This window comes from Gymnoscopelus microlampas, assembly GCF_963454915.1.
Source record: "Gymnoscopelus microlampas genome assembly, chromosome: 22".
NCBI classification, from domain to species: Eukaryota; Metazoa; Chordata; class Actinopteri; order Myctophiformes; family Myctophidae; genus Gymnoscopelus; species Gymnoscopelus microlampas.
Window position 1 is genome coordinate 35,499,002 of NC_139959.1, and position 27,899 is coordinate 35,526,900.

At 42.2% G+C, this 27,899-nt stretch overlaps 1 protein-coding gene and 1 long non-coding RNA gene across 10 annotated transcripts in view; both read left to right on the plus strand.

The window, feature by feature from the left end:
* The window catches only part of LOC311038482, a 389,296-nt gene that overhangs the window by 310,941 nt on the left and 50,456 nt on the right, over nucleotides 1-27,899 (plus strand). The window lies entirely within an intron of this gene.
* abi1a (abl-interactor 1a) overlaps nucleotides 1-27,899 on the plus strand; it is a 100,128-nt gene that overhangs the window by 23,816 nt on the left and 48,413 nt on the right. For all 9 annotated transcript variants that reach the window (XM_084048022.1, XM_084048024.1, XM_084048026.1 and 6 more), the window contains exon 2: nucleotides 178-345. In XM_084048022.1, coding sequence (XP_083904148.1) covers nucleotides 178-345 — 168 coding nt within the window. The remainder of the gene's footprint in view (nucleotides 1-177; nucleotides 346-27,899) is intronic.

Here is a 27,899-nt window from a genome sequence, read left to right on the forward strand (position 1 = left end):
CTAAGCTCACAACGCGTCGCGATGCGACGCGTTGTGAGCTTGTAGATCGGCTATTTTCAAATAAAATCTTGGGGGGAAAATTTATAATAAGCAAGCAGACCTGGCAACACTGGTCATATCGCCTCTCCCTAATACAAACTAACAGTGGCTTCATCTCTCTCTCTCTCTCCTCCTCAGGCCCAGGACAAGAGGAAAGCCCTGGAGGAGACCAAGGCCTACACGACCCAGTCTCTGGCCAGCGTGGCCTACCAGATCAATGCCTTAGCCAACAACGTGCTGCAGCTGCTCGACATCCAGGCGTCACAGCTCCGACGCATGGAGTCCTCCATCAACCACATCTCACAGGTCAGGAGCACAGCCACGCCCACACACCCACTGACCGCACCCACCCAGGGATGTCGCAAATCAGAACCTTTTACTTATTGTGACGATTAACAGTCACACAAATAATTTAGATTTAAAGGAGTAGTTTTTCACCCAAAAGAAATTTGGGTGAAAAAAATTACTTATTTTCCATCAATTGCACACCCCACGAAGCATTGAATTCATGGAGATTTTTTAGTTTTTGTCGCATTTCTGAGACAATAATTCACCGGTGGAAAGATGGCACAAAGGAGACTCTTTGAGTCTCCTACCAGAAATCCCGGTCATCAAATTATTGTCTTAGGAATGCGACAAAACAAAAAAAATCTCCATGAATTCAATGCTTCATGGGGTGTGCAAGTGATAGAAAATAAGTATTTTTTTGGGTGAACTATTCCTTTAACAATTTAATTGTGTTTTTCCATGTAACATTGGAACATAACAATTTTATTTCTGTTTGGCATTTAGGTTTAGTAAACATAAATTGGACGGGGCAATTAATCATTGTACTCTTGAGAGTTAAACTAACACTGAATTTTATTGTGCCACTGATTCTCACGGAAACACCTTTTATATGTTCAAACACACACACGCACGCACGCACGCACGCACGCACGCACGCACGCACGCACGCACGCACGCACGCACGCACGCACGCACGCACGCACGCACGCACGCACGCACGCACGCACGCACGCACGCACGCACGCACGCACGCACGCACGCACGCACGCACGCACACGCACACAGCAAAGCATTCAACATGGCGTCTATATTGCTCGTACCACAGACCCCCACAGCTGTTCAGAATGGTTGGTGCCCCACATTTCTCACTTCTCTGTATGCCGAGGCGTTTGTTCCCTCTCTCCCATGGACACTTTATTTCTATTTGGGTCGCAGTCACAGCGAGGCCGTCTGTCTGTAGTCACCACAGGGCTTTTTATTAGCTGTTAGTAGTAGTAGTAACACACACACACACACACACACACACACACACACACACACACACACACACACACACACACACACACACACAGTGTGTGTGTTTGTCTGAAAGACTGGTTGTCTTGTCTTTTGTGCCTCTGTCTCTTCTCGGTCCTCAGAAATGACACACACACAAGTATAGATGGATAGTAAAACATTAAGTTAACTCAATAACCTGATGCTGACTACTACTACACACACACACAGTTTACTAAAATGTATTTTATCTGTGCCTTGATGGCGTCGTAATGGCTGATTTTACACTTGGTTGCATGCCGGAAATAGCAGATCTACAAGCTCACAACGTCACTCTGCACGCGATGACCTCTGCCATGTGCAGGTAAATCCAATGAAGTGGTTAAGGGCTCAGACTATCAGATCACACAAACGCACTGCAGACGGCTTAGAACTCGTAGCTTAGAACAGTGGTTCTCAACCTCATAACCCCTGTGGGTTATGAGTGAAGTGACAATGTAAGGACTTTTAACTCATTCAGTGCCAATGAAATAAAAAAATAATTGTGAACTGTACCAGCAATTTTCCAATTTTATTTTTCAATACCTTTTTCAAGTAGTCACAGAATATTTATCTCCAGTATAATCGATCCCCTGATGGGTGCTAATCACTGAGGGTTGCACTGTGTGGTTTCACAAACGTCAACGAGGTCATTGGACTGTGTTGACATTAATTGTCTGCCTTTTGAAAATAACATAATAACATTGAAAAATACAGAATACAGCCTTTTTCAGTAATAAGTTAAACAAGAAGTGAATGGAGCAGCAAATCTTCAAATGATGATATCTTGGGTTCTGAACGTTTCTGAAAGTTTTTTTACTTTCTTTCCCCAAAAAGCACTCAATGAGTTAAGACATTTTTAAGCGTTTGCTGTTCCATAAGCATGCATAACAGTCCCATAGTTGGGAGCGTTGTTGTTCCATAAAGCATGCATACAGTAACAGTCCCATATTTGGGAGGGGCGCAGCCGGCAGTCAAACATGTCCAGTCTTTGGCAAGTCGTGACTTGGTACCATGTTAGGGGCGTTTGTTGTTGACAGCTGGGATTATGAACTAATAGACTGTTGGTTTGTTTAAAACGGCCAGAGAAGAGTCGTTCTTTGAGCCTTTAGTTGAGGCTTCTTGTTTGTCCCCATGTCTGCTCACTCACTGTGTTTCTGTCTCTTTAGGCAGAGTCGTGGTAGAAGTACTCAGATATTTTACTTAAGTAAAAGTAGCAATACCACAATATAAGAAATACCCTGTTACAATTAAAAGGCCTGTGTTCAAAATGTTACTTGAGTAAAAGTACAAAAGTATTGGCATCAAATTATACTTAAAGTACCAAAAGTAAAAGTGCTAAAATGTTTGAAAATAGCAGATCTACAAGCTCACAACGCGTCGTGATGCGACGCGTTGTGAGCTTGTAGATCGGCTATTTTCAAATAGCCTATGTATAAAATAGGGCTAAAGTGTTTAATGTATGTTTTATAATGTAATAATTTATATCTGCAAAGTAACTAGTAACTAAAGTTTTCAAATCATTTTAGTGGAGTAAAAGTACAATATTTGCCTCTGAGATGTAGTGGAGTAGAAGTGTTGAAAACTGGAAATACACCAGTAAAGTAAAAGTAACTAAACATTGTATGTGTTTCTGTGTTTCTGTCTCTCTCAGGCAGAGTGGTGCAAAGAATGCTTGAAATGTTTTGAAGATAAACTCAAGGTCATGATTTCAGGCTGAATGGGAGGGTTAATGGGCCTAATGGAGAGAAGGGAAAGAGTGAGAATATAGTAGAGAGAGAGAGAGGGAGAGAGAGAGAGCAATCCAGAGAATTGGCAAGGAAAGCGTGAGAGAATAGAAGACGGAGGTTGTTTAAACTTTAACCCATTAAGACATGAGGCTGATTCTACAAATGCCTTCTAAGTCAATAGTTCTCAAACTGTTTCATGCCACAAGGACCCCCAAAATTATATTTATATTTGGCCGTGGGTGCACCCCATCTGAAAATGTTATCTGCCAGGGACCCCAGAAAAAAAGATGTGTGTTTAAAAAAAAAGATTAAAAAAAAATTAACACAATTTTTCAAATATTTCCAAAAATAGTGGATGTACAAGCTTGCAGCTCAGCATGAAGTGATGCGCTGTGAGCTTGTATATCTGCTATTTTTGAGAACCACTGTTCTAAACCACTGTTCTAATTCTAAGAGTTTTCTGAAAAACGTATGTCGCTATGTATTTATTTATAGCTAAAATGACAGTGAAAGCAGAAGTGAAATCACGATAGATAGAGAGAGAGGCTGAGAACCGTGAAAGCAAATATTCTCTCCTTCAAAGATATGGAGTGAGTCAATATATATTCTGACAGACAACATTCAGTCGATATATACCTATCTCACCCCACGGCCTCCCGTCTCCATGACAACCCTCCTCTAGACCCAGACAATCCTGTGAAACACAGACAGAACGGCAACTTTGTATCAGCAAAGTGAGCCAGTGCAGTGTATTAAAAAACCTTCATGGCTTTACTTTATAATGGAACGTTACACTGCTTGACAATTTCCCTACAATGCATTCCCGGCTATTCTATTCCCGGTTCTCTCATGCCGTGTGTGTGTGTGTGTGTGTGTGTGTGTGTTTGTGTGTGTGTGTGTGTGTGTGTGTGTGTGTGTGTGTGTGTGTGTGTGTGTGTGTGTGTGTGTGTGTGTGTGTGTGTGTGTGTGTGTGTGTGTGTGTGTGTGTGTGTGTGTGTGTGTGTGTGTGTGTGTGTGTGTGTGTGTGTGTGTGTGTGTGTGTGGAATTCTACAGTCTGTGTCATTCCATTCACTGTGTACTTTCCGTCACCATGACGATGTGGTAGATGACTGTAAGAGGCTTTGTATAGGGCCAGGTTAGTTCAATAAAGAACTGGATTGCTTTTGCCGCATTGGTGGTGGTCCGAGTTTTTTTTCTTGACAGAAAATGTAAGAAAACTGTTCTGTGCAGAACGGAATTCTCAAGTAAGCAGTGGTGTAAAGTTACTAAGTACATCTACTCAAATACTGTACTTAAGTACAATTTTGAGGTCAATTTCCAATTTTCAGTACTTTTACATCTACTCCACTACATATTAGAGACAAATATTATACTTTCAATGCACTATAATTATTTGAAAACTCTAGTTACTATGTAGAGTTTGATTATTACAAAAAAACATACTGTACGTTAACCACTTCAGCCCAATATACATTTTGGCCATTTGAAAAGATCTACAAGCTCACAATGCGTCGCGATGCGACGCATTGTGAGCTTGTAGATCTGCTATTTTCAAAAGATTTGTATACATTTCAAAACTTGTGAACTGGGACCTTCTGCAGTGAGTGAGAATGAGTACTTTCGGTACCTTAAGTACATTTTGATACCAATACTTTTGTACTTTCACTCAAGTAAATTATGAATTCCGGACTTTTACTCATATTTCTAGATTGCAGTATTGATACTTTTACTAACATTTGAGTACTTTTTCCACCACTGATTCTCAAGTAAGTAGGAACATGAAGGCTACTGGAAGTTGCCACATGAAGAACATTGCCTGTCTTTGATATCTTCTCATGCCAAGATTAGAACAACCGGATCTGTCTCTGTTTAGCACTGCTTGTCTCTCTGCCCCCTCTGACCCCCCAGGGAGATGTGAAGGGTTTTGTCTGCAGGCGATGCATGGATAACCAACCAGGAACCATCCCTCCCATGTTCTTTACAGTCATAAACGGCCTGATGTGCTATTGAATAGTTAAAGGAATAGTTCACCCAAAAACTACTTATTTTCTATCAATTACACACTCCATGAAGCCTTGAATTCATGAAGATGTTTTATTTTTTGTCGCATTCCTGAGCCAATAATTTGATGACTGGCGGGAAGATGCTAATGTATCCAGTAGGAAACTCCTACCGGAGAGATCATGAATTCAATACTTCATGGGGTGTGTAATTGATAGAAAATAAGTACTTTTTGGGGTGAACTACTCCTTTAACTCTTGAGGGCGTAAAAATTGACCCGTAAGTGTTAACTCTTGAGTCACACTCAGGATTAGGACCCGACCGATATATAAATATATCGGTCTGACCAATATATCGGTCAATATTTGACTATGCATACGAATGTGCTCAGATGTTTTACCACTTTCAACCTTTCCGTCCCTATTTTGTTTAATGTGTTTAAATACAATTATAGTGAAATGTTCTTAAATGCAAAATATAATCAAATCTTTTTTCATATTAGAAAATATTGCATTGCAACTTTTCGGTCAAAATTGGTAATCGGTAGTCCAGAACTCTTCCAAAATCGGGTTCGGCATTGGACTCAACAATTTTGGAATGAGTCAGTCAGGCTCCACTGAGGATTTGACAGTGTAGTAGTTGTAGATAAAACGTTTTACTGTGTAGTAAATTAGTTGTAGATATAATAGACAAGATGGGCGGCAGAGTGTTGGCCCATAACAAAGCACGGCTGTCTCAGTTAATAATTGAGAGGGATGGTTATGAACTCCCGGAGCTCGTGGGTGTTTTATGGCCCTCCACTGTCCTGTTGCAGAGTCGGATCATTATCAGACTCACACACACACACGCACACCCGCGCACGCGCGCGCGCACGCACGCCGCTCTGGATAGGAGATTAGTAGTATAGAGCCCCAGAGAGGTTAGTGTAAGGGCTTGCCTTTTCCGCTGAATAGGAAATGCAGAGGAAACGCTGCAAAGGGCCTGCAGTGTTTTTCCGTTTGTTCTTACAGTATCGTGTTTTGTTACAGTTGGGAAAATATCGTTTATTTCTTATTTACTTTAACCCATTCAATCCGGGAATGCATCTGTGTCATTTTTAGATTTATTTGGCTATTCAAAAATAGCAGATCTACAAGCTTGTAGATCTGCAATTTTGATTGATTTTGAAAAATCGTGAAAATTGGTGCAAATCTTTGAATATTCTACAAACAGTTAAAAAAAAAAAAAAAAGGCTATATCAGTGGTGATCCAACTTTTTCATGTCAAGGACCCCCAAAATTATACGTATTTGGCCACGGACCCCCATCCGAAAATATGTTGTTCCAGGGACCCCCCCCGAAGCAAAGATCGCACTCGGGAGTTAAAAATGTTCAATTAAAAACATATATTATATTCAAAGTTTCAAGATTTTTGAAAAATAGCCAAAGAAATCTTAAAATGACACAGATGCCTTCCCGGATTGAATGGGTTAAGCATGGTAAGTTCCATTGAGATAAAAAAAAAGAACAAAAATGTCTTCCCAGAGAGAGATATAAAACAGTTTTTCCTGTCCTCTAATATCATCTCTTGTCGGGTGGAAACCTCATATTATGTCCAAAGCTGTTACTTTTCATCAAAAGTAGCAGATCGACAAGCGTTTTGAGCTTGTAGATCTGCTGCTTTTGATGCTTCTGTGTGACGCTGTAGTGTGTGAACAAGTAGGGAGTTAATTTACGATAAAAACACAAAAAGTTAGAACAGTGGTTCTCAAACTTGTTCATGTCATGGACCCCCAAATTGACACTTATTAGCCCGCGGACCCCCATTTGAAAAGATAAGCCAGGGACCCCCATAAAAGGAGATTTTTACGGCTCTAGCAGTGATTCTAAACCATTTTAATTTCAAGGACCCCCCAGTTTGACATGCATTAGGCTACGGACCCCCATTTAATGACATTTCTATCTCTGGGACCCTGACTAATATCGTAAAATCAATGTTAATTTAACTCAGAGAGTGTACAAATGGAACCAAATGGACCCGTTAGGGTCCATTTGGTTCCATTTGTACACTCTCATAGAGTTACAGACCCATAAGGGTCCATTTGATTCCTAACTATCCACCATTTAGCTGGGGACCCCCTGGAACTCTCCCAAGGACCCCTGGGTCCAATGAGTTAGAACATGGAGATAAGAGGCACTATCCACCATTTAGCTGGGGACCCCCTGGAACTCCCCCAAGGACCCCTGGGTCCAATGAGTTAGAACATGGAGATAAGAGGCTTCTCCCTGACAGCAAACAATATGATATGTCTCTCTCTTCAGCCTGTGTCCTTCCATCACCACATTAATCCCGTGCCACAGTGTCGCACCGTGGAAGTAGCAGATCTTACAACCTCACAACAACGCGTCACGGCTTATAGATCGGCTATTTTAGGTGCACCGACCAGTATAAATCAGGCAAACGGATCATGACCTAACTCTCTCTCTCTCTTACATTAGTGTGTCAGCTAGCAGCTGTGTGGAGAGAGAGAGAGAGTGGAGAGCAGGCCTATAGCTGTGGCATCAGAGCAGTTTACGTTGCTCTGCCTGCAGCATGCTGTGGGGTTAGCGCTAGCGCTGCTGGTTATAGGGTGTGGCTATACGGAGCGGTATCTGTGTGACTGGAATGGAATCACTAACATCCTCCCTCCCTGTCAGATGGCTCCGTAATGCAACACATCCTGTGTTTCTGGACATGTGAGGGAGGGAGGGAGAGAGGGAGTGGACTGTTCATTTCTGGACACGTTTGTGTGTGTGTGTGTGTGTGTGTGTGTGTGTGTGTGTGTGTGTGTGTGTGTGGGGGGGGCTTAGTAAAAATGTCTCCACAATAGCGGATGACTTCACCACGTGGTCATGATGATGATGATGCAATTTTGTCTATTGTTCTTTAATAAGTTAATTGTGTGCAGCTTAGTTATGATTTGATTTAGTGAATTCAGAGAGACAGAAAGAAATGTAGCCTGGTAAATAGGCCTGTCACAATTATCACATTAAGACTTGAGGCCAATTAAAACATTTTTTTTCCTAAATCCTAACGCTTAAAAAAACATATATATTCAAAGATTTTCACAATTTTTCACAATTTATCAAAAATAGCAGATCTACAAGCTCGTAGCGCGGCACTCGGTGCCGCGCTACGAGCTTGTATATCTGCTATTTTTGAATAGCTAAAGACATCTAAAAATGACACAGACCTGTTCCCGGTCTTAATGGGTTAATAAGTGAATTGTGTGTAGCTTAGTTATGATTTGATTAAGTGAATTCAGAGAGAGACCGAAAGAAATGTAGCCTGGTAATTCGGAATGAAAATGAAATGTGAATTCCTCCAACCTGGAGGCTTTACCACCAGGCTAAAAGAAGAAATGGGGGTTGGGGGAGGACTTTATTACAATATTGTTTGGTATTCACTGCTTGTCGAAGGTTCTCAGCGCATGGAGGTGACGTGGTGTGTTTGTAATGTACAGGTGGTGGTGTGTGGTGTGTTGTGTGTTTCTGTTTTTATTCTCACATCCAGCTGCCTGGTCTCTCTGTGGAGAGGCCAGGAGGACTGGGGGCAGTGTTGCCATGTCCGCTTATTGTAAGCGACTTTGGGCTTTTTCCACCTGTATAGCTTGCTTGTAAATATTGTTTGATGCGGTTGTTTTGGGCTTGTTTCTAAAGCGTTGTAGTTGCGTATTGGAGCTTGCTTCCACTTTTTTTTAAATTATTATTTAGACCAGTGGTTATCAAATATTTTCATATCATGCACTCCCCAAATGAATATGTATTTGTCCCTAACACCCCCATCTGAAAATGTTTTGTGACGGGGAGCTCCCATACCAAGCTCACAACGCGACGCGTTGTGAGCTTGTAGCTCGGCTATTTTCAAATAGCCAAATAGCTTCAATTTCAAATACCTTGTAGATTGTCTATTTTCGATCCAAGCCAACATTTACAGTATATAAGTTAGCTTCTTTTGGGCTTGTTTTCCTAGACCTGGTTGCTTATTTCTCTCACACTCTCACACAAATCTGGCCACCCTGAGGACTCACTGGATACAGGGAGAATGGAAGGGACTTGCCGGGCTTCCACCTTGTAGCTGTGTGTGAAGTGGCTGCTAACAAGCGGTGGAACAGGGAGCGCTTTGTCTGACCAGCGGAAGAAGAAAAAGTGCCCCCGCATTGAGAACCCTTCTCTCTCTCTCTGTGATGCTGAGAGAAAGAGAGAGGCATGGCTAGAAGGAGAGAGAGAGAGAGAGAGAGGCATAGCTAGAAGGAGAGAGAGAGAGAGAGAGAGGCATGGCTAGAAGGAGAGAGAGAGAGAGAGGCATAGCTAGAAGGAGAGAGAGAGGCATGGCTAGAAGGAGGGAGAGAGAGAACTTGCATGCATGTAGAGCAGTGGTTCTCAAACTTTTTCATGTCAAGGACCCCCAAATTGACACTTATTAGCCCACGGACCCCCATTTCAAAAGATATGCCAGGGACCCCCATAAGAGAAGATTTTTACGGCTCTAGTAGTGACTCAACCATTTCAATTTCAAGGACCCCCAGTTTGACATGCATTAGGGCTACAGACCCCCATTTAATGGCATTTCTATCACTTGGACCGCAATTTATATCGTAAAATCTATGTCAATTTAACTCTGAGAGTGTACAAATGTTACAGACCCATAAGGGTCCATTTGGTGCCTAATCTATCATTTAGCTGGGGACCCCCTGGAACCCCCTCAGGTACCCCTGGGGGTCCCCGGACCCCACTTTGAGAACCCCTGATGTAGAGAGAGACCGGTGAAGAGCGACGTGTACACACACACACACACACACACACGGCTAATAACATAAAAAGTACTCTTATACAGTATGTGATGAATATGCGGTCTGGGTCAAGATAGTGTCTCTAGACCAGTGGTTCCCAAACATCACCTGATTCGGATGCTATTATCATTACATTATCATTATTATATCAGACCATTGAATGGGCGATGTAGGCAATCATAGGGTGACCAAATATTCAGCCCCTCAAACCGGGACCCTTAACCCATTGAGACCTGAAGCCAAACCAAAATGATATGCATTTGGCCGCGGACCCCCATCAAAATATTTTGTTCCAGGGACCCCCAGAAGCAAAGATTTGAGTTAAAAATGTTCGCTTTAAAAATATATATATTCAGAAGATTTGCACACATTCTCACATTTTGCACTAGCCAAAGTGCAAAATAATGCTTTTTAGCTCAAATCAAAAAATGACACAGTTCCAGGTCTTAATGGGTTAAATCAATGCGCACATTTGCCGTGTGCGCCCATTCTCGAACGCTCATGCACGTGCACCGTCCATAGGTGTTGCATACAGGCAGCGACTGATTGACAAACATCAGCCTCAGCGTAGAATTCAGGCACGCAATGCATTTGTTCATGTTTTTGTTTTCTGATTGGTTTACAGTAGGTGAGCATGTTTACATGAAAAGAACATGATGCAACATCTATGCAACCGCTGAAAACAACTATTATTATTTTGATTCTGGCAAAAACGGGGACAATTTTGTAGTGAAGGTTGAAAACCGGGACACATAAGTGTTTTAGAGACACACAGCTTGAAACCGGGACAATCCTGGCCAAACCGTGACGTCTGGTCACCCTACCCAGTGTGACATGAGACATGGGTGTGACTTGGGATTTTGTAACGACCAGTCAACCACACATTTTTCCAAAATATATTTTTTAAATACTAAAAATAATTGCAGATGTACAAGCTCGCAGCGCAGCACGAAATGATGCTCTGTGAGCTTGCTACTTTTGAAAATATTTGAAAAGAATATTTGGAAGATTTCTAAATATTTCATTCTGGGAGTTCCTGGCACAAAATATTTTCAGATGGGGATCCGTGGTCAAATGCATATACATGTGGGGGTCCTTGACTTGAAAAAGTTTGAGAACCACTGTTCTAGGCTCCCATAGTAGTACGTTGTAGCTGCAAGTGACCAGTTGTATCCACATCTGTGTCTTATGACAGATGTGTCAGTCAAGGGGAAGCTGTGAGTCACTCACAGGAAACAATTGAGGGGAAACTCCAGTCAGCAAAAAACATTTAGCCTGGACTTTAAGACAATGGAACGCTTTAAAATACTCTGAAATCAGAAATGATTTCATCAAATGAAACTGCAACAGAAAAGAGCTTCCTGTGTCTTGTTTTTTTTGTGCCAATTTGAATATGTTTATGAGGAGATTATAATGTAATGTTAGGTTTTTAGACAATACTAGATATCCTACAGTCTAAAAATGTATTAATCTGAAAATGATTTGGTCCCACCAAACAACTATAAAATATACAAGTGAACTTCAGGTCGTTTTTGGGTTTCTTTTCTTTTTTTCCCTGGAACTCCCTGTCTTTTACAATACTGTCTGTTAAACAGTGCAATGAAACTAAAGAAGAACAGAGAGGGAATGTGGACTGGTCTGATTGTGGAAAAACAACAACTTTACAACACTATAGTCGTATAGTAGTTTGAAGCAGCACTATGCAGTTATCATCAGTGGCCACTTTGGACACAAATAAAATAACATGCTAGCCAACGTCTTTGACTTCATAAGAGTTTCTGCAAGCACGTCCGGTGAGGATGTGCTATGATGTGCTATGTGCGTCGCTTTGACTGGCAGTTCTGCCATGGTCCCTTGGCAAACTCATTGTCTCCCCTATACACAGTAATACAGTCAAGCCCCTAGCAGGGAGCCCCCGTGGTGAAGTCTATACATTTATGGAAAGATGATTGTTATTGCTTAAACATGTAACTTTATCATTTTGTGGGACATAATATGCTATATATAGTTGTTAAAAAGTGACATAGTGCTGCTTAAACACTGTAAATCACCTCTCTTAACTCCATTCAATGCTATGCTATAGTTATACACTGTGAGTGTGCCAGCTTTACTGAACCCAGTGACTACACATCACTGTGATGAAGTGGCACAATGACCCACTGGATAACACAAACCAGCTGATACACACTGACAACTCTACTGTAAACTAAACGGCTCCCCCAGGACTAAATAAATACTGATGTTACATCTGAAGACTGGGGGGGGGGGAGGTTAAACAAATGCTGCATTTATTTTTTGAGGCTATTTGCCAATTTGTAGTTTGTTCCAGTAGTTGTCCTGTTTAAAAAAACAATTTCACTATCTTGTGTTAATAAGTGTGATTTCTTGACTAGGAGGAAATAGCAGGTGTATAGGTTTATTGTTATGCATTCACAGGATATTGGTCTAGTATGTGTCTATATTAGGTTTTATTTATATCTTTATTGCAGACTCATGGTCCATAGAAAAACATACAATTATGTACAATAAGGAACATAAATTAAAAAACTGTCCAAATGAACATGTTAGACAGGACATAGTAAGTTGTATTGTGGCTGGGATACACGATGAGACACCACACTGTCTGTCTGTCTGTCTGTCTGTATGCTGCATTGTTGGCTTTTTGACCTCCCACCAAGGAGCAATGGCATTCCTCCAAACAGGAAATGAAGCCTGTGTGTGTGTGTGTGTGTGTGTGTGTGTGTGTGTGTGTGTGTGTGTGTGTGTGTGTGTGTGTGTGTGTGTGTGTGTGTGTGTGTGTGTGTGTGTGTGTGTGTGTGTGTGTGTGTGTGTGTGTGTGTGTGTGTGTGTGTGTGTGTGTGTGTGTGTGTGTGTGTGTGTGGCGCGCGTGCGCGCGCAGTGTTTCCTGCTGATTCCAGAAGCTTGCCTCTGTTTCTTTCTGTCCCTCCTGTCTCAGCATGGTGGTCTGTCCCTCTCTCTGCCCATCTTATGTGCGCGTATTAAAGGAGCCACTGTGTTTATTTTCATCCAGAGCTTGGCTTTTGCATTTAGCAAAAAAAAAGAAAACTGGGCATTTCAACTCCCTGCTTTGCATTTAGCTTGTAGCTTCCCAGTGTCAGTGGGGGGTAGAGTACGGTGCAGGTCTGTCTGTGTGGCCACCGGCCAGGACTTTGTGTGGTCCACTCACTCCACCACCACAGCTAGTGGCCTGCAGGCTGGACTGGATGGAGAGGTGGATTTGTCACAGGAAAAAGGCAGCTCTAACTGCCGACTAGGTGCACTTTGTGCAGCAAGGCTGTCAACCATAGGGTTGGAATCCTTTTGGCCCTAAACGATTGCTAGGGAACCGGAATGGTTAAAATCCCTAAACTTTAGGGTTTTTAACCATTCCTGTTCCCTAGCGATTCTTAACGGTTTGATTCCTTTACGGTTCCCTTTAATAATTCTTATGGGGGGGTCCCACTGAGCATTTTTTGGGCTATTAGACGTCTAAAATACGACTAAACGGCTAGGCTAAAACCGGGTTATAACTGGTCTAACAGTGAAAGTTTTTTCAACGTCTAGGCTAAGCCTAGACGTTGAAACATATTTCAACGGCTATATATAGACGGTCTATATAGATGCTTAAAAAACAGCTAATCAATGTCTAGGCTAAGCCAAACCTTGAGAAAACTCACTGTTTTAGACGGACGTCTAATAGCCGACTGGGGGGTTTCAAATGGACCCTTACAGGTCCATTTGGTTCCATTTGTACACTCTCAGAGTTATTACGGTCATTGAAATTAAAACGTTAGAGAACCACTGGTATTGTAATTGCATATCAGACGTGAAGTCCACATAACCAGCTCTGACACAGTGTCATGAAACCGGTCCTGGAAACGGTTCCAAATGTGATGGAAGCGATTCCGGGTTCCTCAATCTTGGATCCGGTTCCTCTACTCAACCAGTGTAGCCATTGTGCTATTGTTGTACCCTGTGTGGCTAACGCTAGCCCACTGTGGGCTTACAGTGTTGTTGTGCATTTCCTGTGCATAATTGTAATTGTGTGTGTGTGTGTGTGTGTGTGTGTGGCAGGCAGCACGGCAAAGGAGCCAGAGCTTGCTCAGCAAAAAAACGTAGCTTTGCTGCATACATAAAGAGGGATTTTTTTTGTTGCAAATTGCCATACTCTCTCTGTCTGATTGATGAATGTATGTATGTATGGAGGGAGAGAGGTTAGGAGGGAGGGTGGAGTTTTTCAACTGAATCATCAGCTTCCTACTTCGGCTCTGTGGTGTGTCCCCCCCCCCCCCCCACACCACACCCCACCACACCCCAACCCAATCCTCAACCCTAGACCTCTCTCTCCAGTCACTTATGTCCCACTGCAGAACGTCATGGTCATTACCATGGTGCATTCTTTCCAACCCCTCGCACTTAGGTCCAGTCATCTGTCCCTCTTCCTCACAGTGGACGATGATGATGATGAGGATGATGGTGTCATGGTGGCAGGTGCTAAACCAGGGGTTCCCAAACGTTTTAGCCCGAAACCCAAAAGAGGAATTCGATGTCTCCCCGGGACCCAAACTAGTGAAAATAGCCGGTCTACAAGCTATTGCGACTTGTGGTGCGCTACTTTCACTAGACTACTCCTTAAAAGTTTCTTTATTTTTTCAAACCTGTATATGATTTTTTTTTACATTCTTGTAATCTCTGAAAATTTAATACTTCCCTTTTTTTTCATTAATCTAATGAAATATTTTTTTAAAAATTGTAGGAAAAAAATACTTTTTATATTTACTCCTGAACGATAACAATTTGTCCATGACCCACAAATGGGTCCCGACCCAGTGTTTGGGAAACACTGTTATAAAAAAACACTGTTTTTACATACAAATGTTTTTAAAAGTTTGTCGATGACCAACAACCTCCTGTTTAAGATTTGACGTAATGTTTCCTTTCATGCAAAGAGGAGAGGAGAGGAAATATGTAGTGTAATGTAATGGCTCTATTTCTGTTTGTGAGCCCAGTGTCTGTCATTCTCTGAATGACCTCACAGCCTGCTGTGTTGTGGAAAGGTTGATTGTGTTCCTTCCTAACAGGAAGTGCTGTGTATATGGTGTTAACTCTATGCATGTACTGCTGTGTATATATAAATATATATTTAAGAACTTACGTGTTCATGTAGCAGATGGCTGTCCTGGCCAGGGGCCAATAGTTAGATGTGTTGGCCCAAGTCCACCGAGGTGTTAACTGTGTTGGCAAACAAAATCAGCTGACTTATTTTCATGTTGCTTTCCTTTGATGGGAGAGAGGCAAGACTGTCCCTAGGGCTGTCACGATTATGACGGTTAATAAAACATCAACTGATGCACAAACTTGGACACATCATCAGTGTTGTTTCCTGGAGTCACTGGGTGTTTGGGGTCTTGCAACAGACACCCTCTTCCAGGCGACCCCGACCGAGGCTGATCAGACCCCGGCCTGTGTCCAAGTGACATGCTACTGCCCCCATTGTCTCTTGGGATAGAGACGGTGCTAATTAGGGGGTTAGGGTTATCCTGGCACTAGCCAGACCGACAATGCGGATCCACTCACACGTGGGACATACAGTATGTGAGTGAATCCACACCATCAGTCGGGCCAATGCCAGGCCAAGTTAGTTTAGATGTTGCAGCAGGTGTTGACGACACTAGGAGGCTCTCTAGGCACTGTGGGTTGGGGGCTCTCCCCAGGCTGGCAGAGGGAGAGTAGCGCCCAGGATTACAAGCTTAGGCAATTGGCACTGGGTGAAAAAATGGGTTACAAAAATTGTGGGATAAAAAAAAAATATATATATATATAAACAAAAGAAATGTCTGAAAATATATGAAAAATTATCAACATGGAAATGATTATGACGATTAAATAATTGTGATTATCTCAAATCATTGCGATTATATTATAATTGTGACAGGCCTGTCCCAAGTTTTCACACTTCAGATGAATAGTTGGCAGGTGTTCCTCTTCCACTGCTGTACCGTCATGCTGCAGGGAGGGTTGTTAAGACTCTTACCAGAAGAATCTGGTTTTCTGAGGGCGGCTGGGCTCAGCGATGTACTGTAAGCTGCCAAGAGAACGGAGAGAGAGAGAACTCCCAACGGGGCTCTTCTTCTTGACCTGCCACTTTGGCTTTAGTTGGCCTGATGGAAGCCCAGAAACACTCTTCTGTTTCACGCTGACTGATCCTGAGAAAAAGGGGGAAAAAGGGCTCCCACTTAGTGGGTTCCTGGACAGCCTTTTGGGCCTTTTTTCCTTCTTTTTCCATGGATGAATCTTTTCAGATGGGCTTCTGGCTGTGATAATGATAACGGCCTGAGAAACAGACAGACAGACAGACGCTCCGTGATCTTCTGTCTCCTGCAGTGGTGTAAAGTAACTAAGTGCATTTACTCAAGTACTGTACTTAAGTACAATCTTTAGGTATTTTTGGGGCGGTGTAGCCGCCCCCTATAAGTGAGTTTTGGACACCGACCAATCCTGCACCGTGATTGGCCAATAGTCTACAACGCATTGTATACCCCCTAACCCTTCCATTGTTAATGCAAATCGATACTTTTGCAAAGTCAGCCAATCACATTACAGCTAGTGTCATCACCACTAACTGTAATGTGATTGGCTGACTTTGCAAATTCAGGACTGTGATTGGCTAGCGAAACACATGACACATGTGCAGCCCTATGAATAGCAGTATGGACTTTAAAAAAAGTCATTTGTCCTTTTTTTAAAGTGAGTCATGTTGTGATGACCACACACCGCCCACTTCACACTGGGTGTGATTTTTAGCGGCGCTAGCCGTAGCCCTCTATACCTGGCTTTTGCGTCAACGTTCTGATTGGTCAGACACGTCAACAAAGTGATTGGTCAAGCTTCACGTGACACGTGGCTATAAACACATTATAAACACTTATTGATGACAAAATGTATCAAAGGCGCCGCTACCTTCACACAGGTGTGATTTTTTACTTTACTGGAGTATTTTCAAATTGCAGTACTTTCACTTCTACTCCACTACGTCTCGGAGGCAAATGTTGTACTTTTACTCCACTACAATTATTTGAAAACTTTAGTTTCTAGTTACCTTGCAGGAATACATTATTATATTATAAAACATACATTAACCATTTTAGCCCTATTTTATTCCTGGGCTATTTGAAAATAGCCGATCTACAAGGTCACAACGCGTCGCATTGCGACGCGTTGTGAGCTTGTAGATCTGCTATTTTCAAACATTTTAGTACTTTTACTTTTGATACTTTAAGTATATTTTGGTGCCAACCAATACTTTTGTACTTTTTTGATATTGTGGTACTTTTTCCACCACTGGCTTCTGGCTGTGATAATGGCCTGAGAAACGGACAGACGGACGGACAGACAGACAGACAGACAGGGGGGCCAGACGCTCCATGTCGATCTTCTGTCTCCTGGCTGGAGCAAAGCGTTTCGACTCCGTCCATCTACACAAGAGTGTTAAAAATTGGACCGGCTGCTCCCAGCAGACAAATCAAACGCAAGCGAGAAACCCAGGAATGGAAAAGGAGACCTTCAACATGTCCTCGTCAGTTCTGTCTTTGATGACTCATGAGACTGAAGAAATCCTAGTTGCGGAAATATCTTTAATTGACATTGACTCACCATCATTTTATATGGCTTTTTGACAATAATTGGCGGCCATTTTGGATTGATGCCAATTAAACATATTTCCGCAACTAGGATTTCTTAGGACTTTTAGTATGTTGTTCTGGTGACTTCATAGAAATGGTCTGTGAAGAAAAGAATTCTGTTACAATTACTTTGATTTTGAGGTCCAACATTATCTAGTTTGTCTGGACTATGAAATCAGCTCTGCTGGAACAGAGCAGACTTGAGCAAAACAGTGAAACACCCATATTGGCCGAGGAAAAGTCACTGTTACACATCTGTGAGTTTAAGGTTCAGGGCTTTCTAGCACAATAAACTAAGCCAGGTGGGCCTGAATCCAATGGTCAACATGTGTTTTCAGACGATACACATCTCATGGTTATCTCCTTGTGACCGACCCCCCCCACCCCACCCCCACAACAGATGTTGTCCTGCTGCCACTGTAAAGACGAGCTTATCTTATAGATGACCTCTATTAAGTAGCCTGCCCGATTCACTACGTTCGACTGATTTGACTTCGCTTATCAGTCTGTCCAGCCTCCTATTTGTATTTCAATTACATACTGTAGGCAAGTCAGGAAGTGACTCGAGTTTTACATTGGACAACACTGGTCCCGCCCCCCCTCCCCTACAGACCAATCGGAAGACGCGTGCCGTTCTCTCCCGTTTGTGCACGGAGATAGGAGGCTTTCCAGACTGTGTATAGCGACTGAGGGAAAAAATCCGCCGAGCGTAGTGAAGCAGTCTGGATCCCAGGCTATCTATTAAGATGCTCTGTTGCATTTCATTTCACATTAGTCTGCAGAAAAACATTCATAAAAAAACATGTGTTCTTGGACCAGAGTGCTGTGGGAACTCGGTACTTACTGTGTGTGTGTGTGTGTGTGTGTGTGTGTGTGTGTGTGTGTTCACAGAAGAACACAGACAGAGTGAGAGTGCCAGTTTGCTGGAACATCTGGGCATGGCTTCTCTCTCTCTGTCCAAATATAATCATGTGTGGCTTAGATCTGTCATTAACCATTGGCACATTTTGTCTTGCCTATAGTGGCCACACACACACACACACACACACACACACACACACACACACACACACACACACACACACACACACACACACACACACACACACACACACACACACACACACACACACACACACACACACACACACACACACACACACACACACACACACACACACAATAAAAGGGTGTGTTCCAAGTAGCAGTACTCATGCATGCTGTGCTGCAGAGTGCCCAGCCCAACCCTGCTATGCCTTCAGTCCTGTATGTACTGTATGGCAGGTTTTTGTGTGTGTGTGTGTGTGTGGTTTGTCTTGTGTGTTTGTGCATAGCTGGTGCTTTTTATTGCGGATATATCATCCACGAGCCAAACTTGCCAAAGTGCTGAAGCGGACATTTTTTTTTGTTCTCCTTTCTGACACATGATGCTGAAGTGAAACCGGCTGTCTGTCTCTCTGCTCTCCTGTGACTGACTGAACATATACTGAACATACTGTCTGTCTGCTCTCCTGTGTCTGACTGAACATATACTGAACATACTGTCTGTCTGCTCTCCTGTGACTGACTGAACATATACTGAACATACTGTCTGTCTGCTCTCCTGTGTCTGACTGAACATATACTGAACATACTGTCTGTCTGCTCTCCTGTGACTGACTGAACATATACATGTCTCTGCTCTCCTGTGTCTGACTGAACATATACTGAACATATACTGTCTCTCTGCTCTCCTGTGACTGACTGAACATATACTGAACATACTGTCTGTCTGCTCTCCTGTGACTGACTGAACATATACTGAACATATACATGTCTCTGCTCTCCTGTGTCTGACTGAACATATACTGAACATATACTGTCTCTCTGCTCTCCTGTGACTGACTGAACATATACTGAACATACTGTCTGTCTGCTCTCCTGTGACTGACTGAACATATACTGAACATATACATGTCTCTGCTCTCCTGTGTCTGACTGAACATATACTGAACATATACTGTCTCTCTGCTCTCCTGTGACTGACTGAACATATACTGAAGTCTGGAGACGGCGTTTAAAACGTCTTCTTCTTACCTCACTCTTAACCCATTTAGACCGGGAATGCATCTGTGTCATTTTTATTTGAGCTAAAAAGCATTATTTTACACTTTGGCTATTTGAAAATAGCGCTATGAGCTTGTAGATCTGCTATTTCTTTTTTAAATCGTGAAAATGTGTGCAAATCTTTGAATACATATTTTTTAAAGCGAACATTTGTAACTCACATCTTTGCTTCTGGGGGTCCCTGGAACAAAACATTTTGCGATAGGGGTCCGCAGCCGAATACATAATCTAAAAATGTTTTCTAAATCCTAACGGTATGTTGCTATATCAGTGGTGCTCCAACTTGTCCATGTTGAGGACCCCCAAAATGATATGTATTTGTCCGTGGACCCCCATCTCAAAATATGTTGTTCCAGGGACCCCCAGAAGCACAGATCGGAGTTAGAAATGTTCACTTTAAAACATAGTTATATATTATGTTCAAAGATTTGCACACATTTTCACGATTTTTCATAGCTCATAGCTTCATAGTTTCACAGTTCATAGCTTGTAGATCTGCAATTTTTTGAATAGCCAAAGAAATCGAAAAATGACACACAGATGCGTTCCTGGCTTGAATGGATTAAAGAGTGTCAGTGTGTTTGTCTCCAGGGAACACCTCGTCAAGTTGAGTTTTTGCACAAGCCTCCCAAATTCCACTGCATGCCCTTTGATTGGCTGGCTGCCTCCGCTCTGACAGAGAGATTTATAACCTGACTCTGATGTTGTGCAGACTGAGGTCTTCAGTCAATGTGTGACTCACCCCCCCTCCTCTTACCCTCTCTGACTCTCCTCTTGCCCTGGGCACCAGTTAGTGTAAATCAGCATAGCGGAGACGAGAGAGAGACAGTTTACAGGTCCTGGAGGGTCACTATGGCAACGACCCCGTTTCGTAAACATCAGATTTATTCCCGTATGCCCGGGATGCATCGCTTCACGAACCGTGTGTGTGTGTGTGTGTGTGTGTGTGTGTGTGTGTGTGTGTGTGTGTGTGTGTGTGTGTGTGTGTGTGTGTGTGTGTGTGTGTGTGTGTGTGTGTGTGTGTGTGTGTGTGTGTGTGTGTGTGTGTGTGCGTGTGTGTCCAATAATTTCTCACATACTGTATAACGTCTCTGTCCGGTGGAAACCACAGGACAGACAGAGATTTTCAGGATTCGATTCAAAAACGGCAAAAGTAGCAGATCCACAAGCTCTAAACGTGTCGCTTCGCGCTGCGTTTAGAGCTTGTAGATCTGCTACTTTTGGTGCTTTTGTGTGACGCTGTAGTATGATCAAGTAGGGCGTTAATACACGAAAAACACAAAGTTAGACCGCAACAACAACATGTTTAACACATTGACCGCCAGAGGTTAATCTCATAATGTACTCACCAGTGCCAACGTTTTATTGTTGTTTTTTGTTTTTTTCACGTCGCCATAGACCTTGTTAAAATCCGTAAGATTGAGCTGTGCACTGTTTGTTTACATCGTGGACATCTGTCTGGTTCGAGCAGTGCTCAAACGGTGCGCCATGTTGTAGTTAGAACGGTTTATGTTAAACAGTGATCACCGAGGAGAAAAAACTACAAGGAGAAAATAGGGTTTCAGTTTCGTCATTACAACGAGGGCAGACGGGATCGGCAAAACCGGATCCCGATTAATTCTTTTTCCGGTGGTGTTACAATGAAATGGTCCGTGTCGAAAATTGAAAAGTTTTTTTTTTCGAAAAAAGGAAAAAGCACCACAGCTATGGGATCGGCACTTTACGGTTGGATTTATCGGCCCGTAGGCTACGGGCCCGGCGGTCAGAGTGTTAATTATCAGTTGCCACTAAGACACGAAAACAAATTTTCATCTCTTACGGCATTGACAACCACTGTACTGAGTGACTCATTCTCATCATAAGAGTCATTGACTGACTCACTCTCATCATAAGAAGAAAATCCTTCCACTGAATCATTCAGAATATGATCTTAGACCAGAATTATGTTCTGTCCAGTCCACAAAACTGGATGACAGACAGAGGCTTAACAACGACCATTCAAAGTGTGAGCAAAGTTCTCCAACACTGTCATAGTTCTGTTTTTACTGAATGTCATCATAATAATCATAATAATAATAATGATATGCTATAGCAGGGGTCTTCAACAGGGGGTCCGGGACCCCTAGGGGTTCCTCAGAGTTACTACAGGGGGTCCGCCACATCTTTGTGCGGTGGGGAACATTAGCCGAAAATAGCAGATCTACAAGCTCACAACGCCTCGCGCTGCGAGGCGTTGTGAGCTTGCAGATCTGCTATTTTCGGAGAGTCGGTGTAGAGGGAAAACGAGCAGACCAACTACAGAGCCAACGGTTAAGTTGACTAAACATTGAGGGTTAACAATCTGAAACATGAATCCAGCTGAAATCTATGAAAAAGTTAATCTGCAACACAATTTGATACAACATGCAGTGGGGGTCCCTGCTCTCTCAGCTAGGGGGTCCTTGGCCTGAAAACCGTTGAAGACCCCTGTGCTATAGCATTGATAATTAACGTGCTTTCACGAGGAAGCCTTTCAGAAGCCTATATCCGTTTATTATATCTCTTTGTTTTGCTATTATATCGGTCTTGTTTGAGCCACTCTTTCCACGTTTTACCTGTGTAATCCATTTTATCGACTTTCTTTCTGTCATTGTATCTGTCCTCATTGTTCTGTCTCTTCCCCTCCCCTGTTTCACTTTCTTTTTATTACCTCTCTTGGCCATCTGTGTCTCTTTATAAATAGATTTATCTGTCTGGCAGCATGACGGTTTGATAATGATCCTCTTCTCTCTAGCGCACTTTCTTTTTTATTACCTTGTTTTGAAACGTGCTGTACAAATACAGTTTATAATTACTATTTAGAGATGCACCGATACATTCTTATCCTTCCTGATACCCATTTCTGATACCCACAACTTGCGTATCGGTAACAGTGTGTTCCAAATGGACCCTTACAGGTCTGCTACTCTGGGAGTGTACAAATGAAACCAAAGGTCCATTTGGTTCCTCTCAGAGTTATGGGGGTCCTTGAAATAGGAACACATACAAATATATATTTTTTAATATAAAACAGTAGTGTAACATCAACTGTGGCATAGACTGGCATTCTCACTATACCGATATCAGTATTTTAGGCAGTATCGCCAGCTTTTCCTATACTGGTATGGTATCTATACAGTATATTATTATTATCGTGGGCGGCAGTGGCTCAGGGGTAGAGCAGCCGGATGGGAAGCGTGAGGTTCCCAGTTCGATCCCGGGCTCCCCCAGAGTTAGTGTCGAAGTGTCCTTGAGCAAGACACTGAACCCCTAACTGCTCCCGATGAGCAGGTTGGTGCCTTGCATGGTTTCCTCTGCTGTCGGTGTGTGAATGTGTGTGTGTGAATGGGTGAATGTAATGCTCAATCTATGTATAGCGCTTTGGATAAAAGCGCTATATAAATGCACCATTTACCATTATAGTAATGCATATTAAAATTCCATTGTTTTACATACATTCACGTTGAATCTTGCAAATATTCTACTGTATGTTTGGGACATTATGCTGGCAGAGAGAGATAGAGAGAGGAAGGATGTCAAAAATGACTATTCAAGCATTCAGCAGGAAGGAAAGGGGAGGGGGAGGGGTAGGGGGGGCAGGGGGGACGTTTACAACAAGAGAAGATGATCCAGAGAGAAGATGAACAGACACTTAAATCCCAAAAGCCTATATCTGTCAGAGGAGCCAAGCAGTCACAGAGCCAGAACGTTTAGAGTTCTGGGAAAAAGAAAGGACCCTACTGGGCCTCACACATCTGGATGGCAGGGTTCTCAAACATCTGGATGCCAGGGCTTGAGGAGCAGATGTGAATCATTCTCCACCTCGCAGTTTTGGAATACTTGTATTAGTCATGTGACTGACTGGACACTAGTGGAAGGAGTACTGACATGTGTTTTACTTAAAGGGGCTACACCATGAATTTCATTTTTTTTCAGGTTTTTAGTATTTTTTGGGCTCCCCAGTGTCTCTTGTACCCCAAAAAATATTTTTTTTTAACATTCAGTCATTCATGCTCATTTCATGGATTTCCTGAATGGGCGTGTCTGAACAGGCCATTTCAGAATGGCAGGGCAAGTGATGTCACTTGCCCTGATTTTGCATTGATGATGGCCAGACAGAATTGCTCAGTAGCTCCCCCCTGCCCAATAGGACGTTTTGGTATTGCAGCTGAAAAAGCTTGAAATGACAGACAGTCAGATTGTGAGAAAAAAATATCTGGATGTTTTTTAGGCTTACAACCTGTTTAAAACGTATTAGGGGGCAATATTTATATATAATATATATTTTTTTAATTCATGGTGTAGCCCCTTTAAGTAAAAGTATCAATACCACAATGTAGAAATACTACTGTTACAAGTAAAAGTCCGGTGTTCAAAATTTTACTTAAGTAAGAGTACAAAAGTGTTGGTATCAAAATATACTTAAAGTATCAAAAGTAAAAGTACTCGTGTATAAAAAATCCTTTGAAAATAGCAGATGATATACACGCTCACAACGCGCCGCAACTCATTATGACCTTGTTTATCGGCTGTTTTCAAATAGCCAAAGTATATGGGCTAAAGTGGTTAATGTGTGTTTTGTAATAATATTCCAAATCTTCTAAGTTACTAGTAATTCAAGTGTTCAAATAATTGTAATTCACACCATCCTCCCATAGGCTGGAAGTTTATCCAATACATGTCATGCAAATTGTAATGTATGGCTTCTTCTAACCACATGAACCCTAGCGTCACATTTCTGGGCATAATGAGCGAACATATCATTTTGGGGGTCCCTGACAGTAGATCAACAAGCTCACAGGCTTGTTGATCAGGCATTTGGTGTGTAGAGGGAAAATACTGTAGGGCAGGGGTCTTCAACAGGGGGACCCCTAGGGGGTCCTCAGAGTTACTACAGGGGGTCCGCCAAATCTTTGCGTGATAGGATTTTTTCCTTTTACATCAACCACTTCAACCCTAGCATCCCTTTTCTGAGGAGAACTTTAGCCAAAAATAGCAGATCTACAAGCTCACAACGCCTCGCGCTGCGAGGCGTTGTGAGCTTGTAGATCGGCTATTTTTGGCAAAGAGTTATACAGTATGTGTATAGGGGGAAAAGGGCAGCAAAGGTTTATCTGAAATACAATTTTATACAATATAGAGGGGGTCCCTGCTTCATCTCTCTCTCAGCTAGGGGGTCCTTGGCCTGAAAATGTTGAAGACCCTTGCTGTAGGGTTTAAATGGTTAAAGGGACATTTCACCCCTGGAAGAAACTGACCCAATGGTAATGAAGTTTAGGACTCAATTATTATTATTTTTGTGAATGATCTGTGTTTTGAGATATATAGTAATCTTCGAACATCTCGTGACGTTATTTACGTCACGAGATGTTACATCATTCCTTTCCGCACTACATGTTGTCTCGACGCGTCATGCAGCCAGCGGACAGCCCCCCACCCCCCTCCTGGCAGAGATTTTAGACACAACAGAACACAGAAAACAGCCCAAACTGCGCATTTGTTCGCGGACCTTTTGTTAAATTTGAAGAGTGACGCATTACTTTACCTGAGTTACATCTTCTGATAGTTGTACTTGAATGTTGACATGAAATAATAATCCTGTGTAGTGTTTCACAAGCGCAAGCGTGAAAGAATCCAAATACAACGTGGAGATGGTAAACAAACTGACTTCCAGTGTTGCCAGATATTGTGAAAGAAATAAGAAACCAGGTCTATGAAAACAAGCCCAAAAGAAGATAACTAAGCCAAGAGCACTTTAACATGGGATATTATATATTTGAAAAATGCCGATCTACAAGCTCACAACACGTTGCGATGTTACCCATTGTGAGCTTGTAGATCTGCTATTTTCCAAAAAATCTTGAGGGGAAAAAAGTGCAAAATGTGGAGTATTTTTTAATCGTTTAACAACACATATTTGGTTGGGGCTTCCTGGCACAAAATATAATTTCAGATCGGGGTCCGTGGAAAAATACATGAACATCTTTGAGAACCACTGGTTTAAACAACAATCAAAACATTTGGATACAAGCCCAAATATCAACTACATTTTAGAAAGAAGCCGCTTATAATAAGCAGACATGGCAACACTGCCATGCTGTTTCAACGTTGTTGTTGGAGATCCCACCCACACCGCACCTCCCCTGCCACAAGGAGGGGCAGTGCACCAAAAGCATTATGGTCATTGTAGTAATAAGCAGTCCAGTCAAAACCTAGTCAAACACACAGATTTCATTATTTTTCTGGCCATAGGGTGCAAATTTTAAATTGTGCTACTGTTATCTACTACAAATACTATTACCATTGAGTGATTGCAGTTTCTTCCAGGGGTGAAATGCTCCTTTAACAAATTCTGTGTCGTACATGAATCTCAAGAAAGGGAGAAAGATTGACAGAGTCCCAGCAAAGAAGACAGGCTGTTGCTGGGATCAACTAAAATACCTTAAGTGCCAGTTTAAAAAGCCAGTCAGCTGGTAGAATTGCTCACTCTGTCCGGGGCTAGGGTGACTTTGCAAGAGAGACATGCAATTACGTTAGCCAGCTCTGAGATTGTTGTTTGGCTAGGTGTGCCAGAGTGGGTTCTGCTCTTCGGCCTTTCCGTAGGGTCTGCCGGCTCCATTTAAACTTGTTTTTAACCCATTAAGACCTGAGTTGATTCTTAAAAATGTTTTTTAAATCCTAACAGTTTTTTGAAAAAAATATAAAAAATATTTTTTCACGATTTTTCAAAAATAGCAGATCTACAAGCTTGTATATCTGCTATTTTTGAATAGCCAAAGAAATCTAAAGTACACAGATGCGTTCCAGGTCTTAATGGCTTAATAAACTCTCTGGTTTTCTAAAGGGAGACCTTTTAACTTTTACTTTGAGGTCAGTAGTGTTACTGTGGTTCTTGACATTTTAATTTGGATTAAACTCACACACTCTCACTTCCCCTCTTGTTCTTTTGTTCCATTTTGTCCACACAGTGTTCCTCGATAAGGAGTGTATGTTACCAGGAGGCAGGAACTTTCCAAATTTAGCTTCAGTAGCTCATTCTTTGTTTTGCTTGGAGAGTCATTGTTTCAGTATTGCTTTAGGTAGCCCATTTCTAGCTGAACTTTGAGGAAATTCATTTTTACAGGCAATTCATTGCCTGTAAAAAGGCTTCTAGACAAAGAAAGATCATTTAAGATAGGATGTTATATTATTAAGCACATTGATATCAGTAAGTCTTTGCGAGGCAAATGTATGACCATTTATTACACGGCTTGGTTGAATGCTTGATTCTGATTGGTGAATCGCTGAATTCAGCAGTGTGTTATTTCTTGCTAATAACGATGAGCTTAATAACAGACCTCTGTCTAATCAAAGACTCAGAGAACCTGCTGTGCTGCTTGAATTTTATGCTGTACCCAACATGACAGCCATGTAAACAAACACACCATGTCATTTTTACAGCTAAACGTTGCTCTCACGAATGTTTTTGAAAACATTTGAAGCGAGAAACAGACAATGCAATAACCACAAATGTATTCTATTTGATCAACACTTCCTTGTTTTCCGAGGCGAACGTGTTGAGTTGGGCGGACGGCCAGAGCAACACTTACGGAATACTTTCATTGCCTTAAGCAAGGAAATACTTTGTTTTGTTGTTACTTTTGGGTCAATTTATTAATTTATTAAGTAGTCCTTTTAATAAGCGGGATAATTGTCAGCGCGCTCGTCATTGTTTAAAAATAACCCTCCTCAGGATGATTAAACACCTCGGGGCTCCGCCTTGCTGTTTAATCATCCTGTCGGGGGTTATTTTTCAACAACGACCAGCGTGCTGACAATTATCCCTTGCTTCATTCGTTTCCTTATATTTCAAATGTCACAGTGTTCACTGTGTGACAATCTTACAGGTACAGGTTCTCCCCAGGAGGTTCCAAACACCACCAAGTTTAGAACACTGATGTTTGAGAAGCAGAACCAGTTTACAGACAGACTGTATTATCCTATTTCTACAGTCTGGGCTAAAGCTAAAATAATCCCCCCCAAAAAATAAAGCTTAAAGTCAGTCAGTCGGACACCTTGTGACCTTTCTCACCTCGTGAGAAAGTACTCATTATGCAGAATGTCCGATTTCACAAGTTTTGTAATGTCAAAAAATGTATAAAATGATTTTGAAAATAGCCGATCTACAAGCTCACAATGCGTCGCATCGC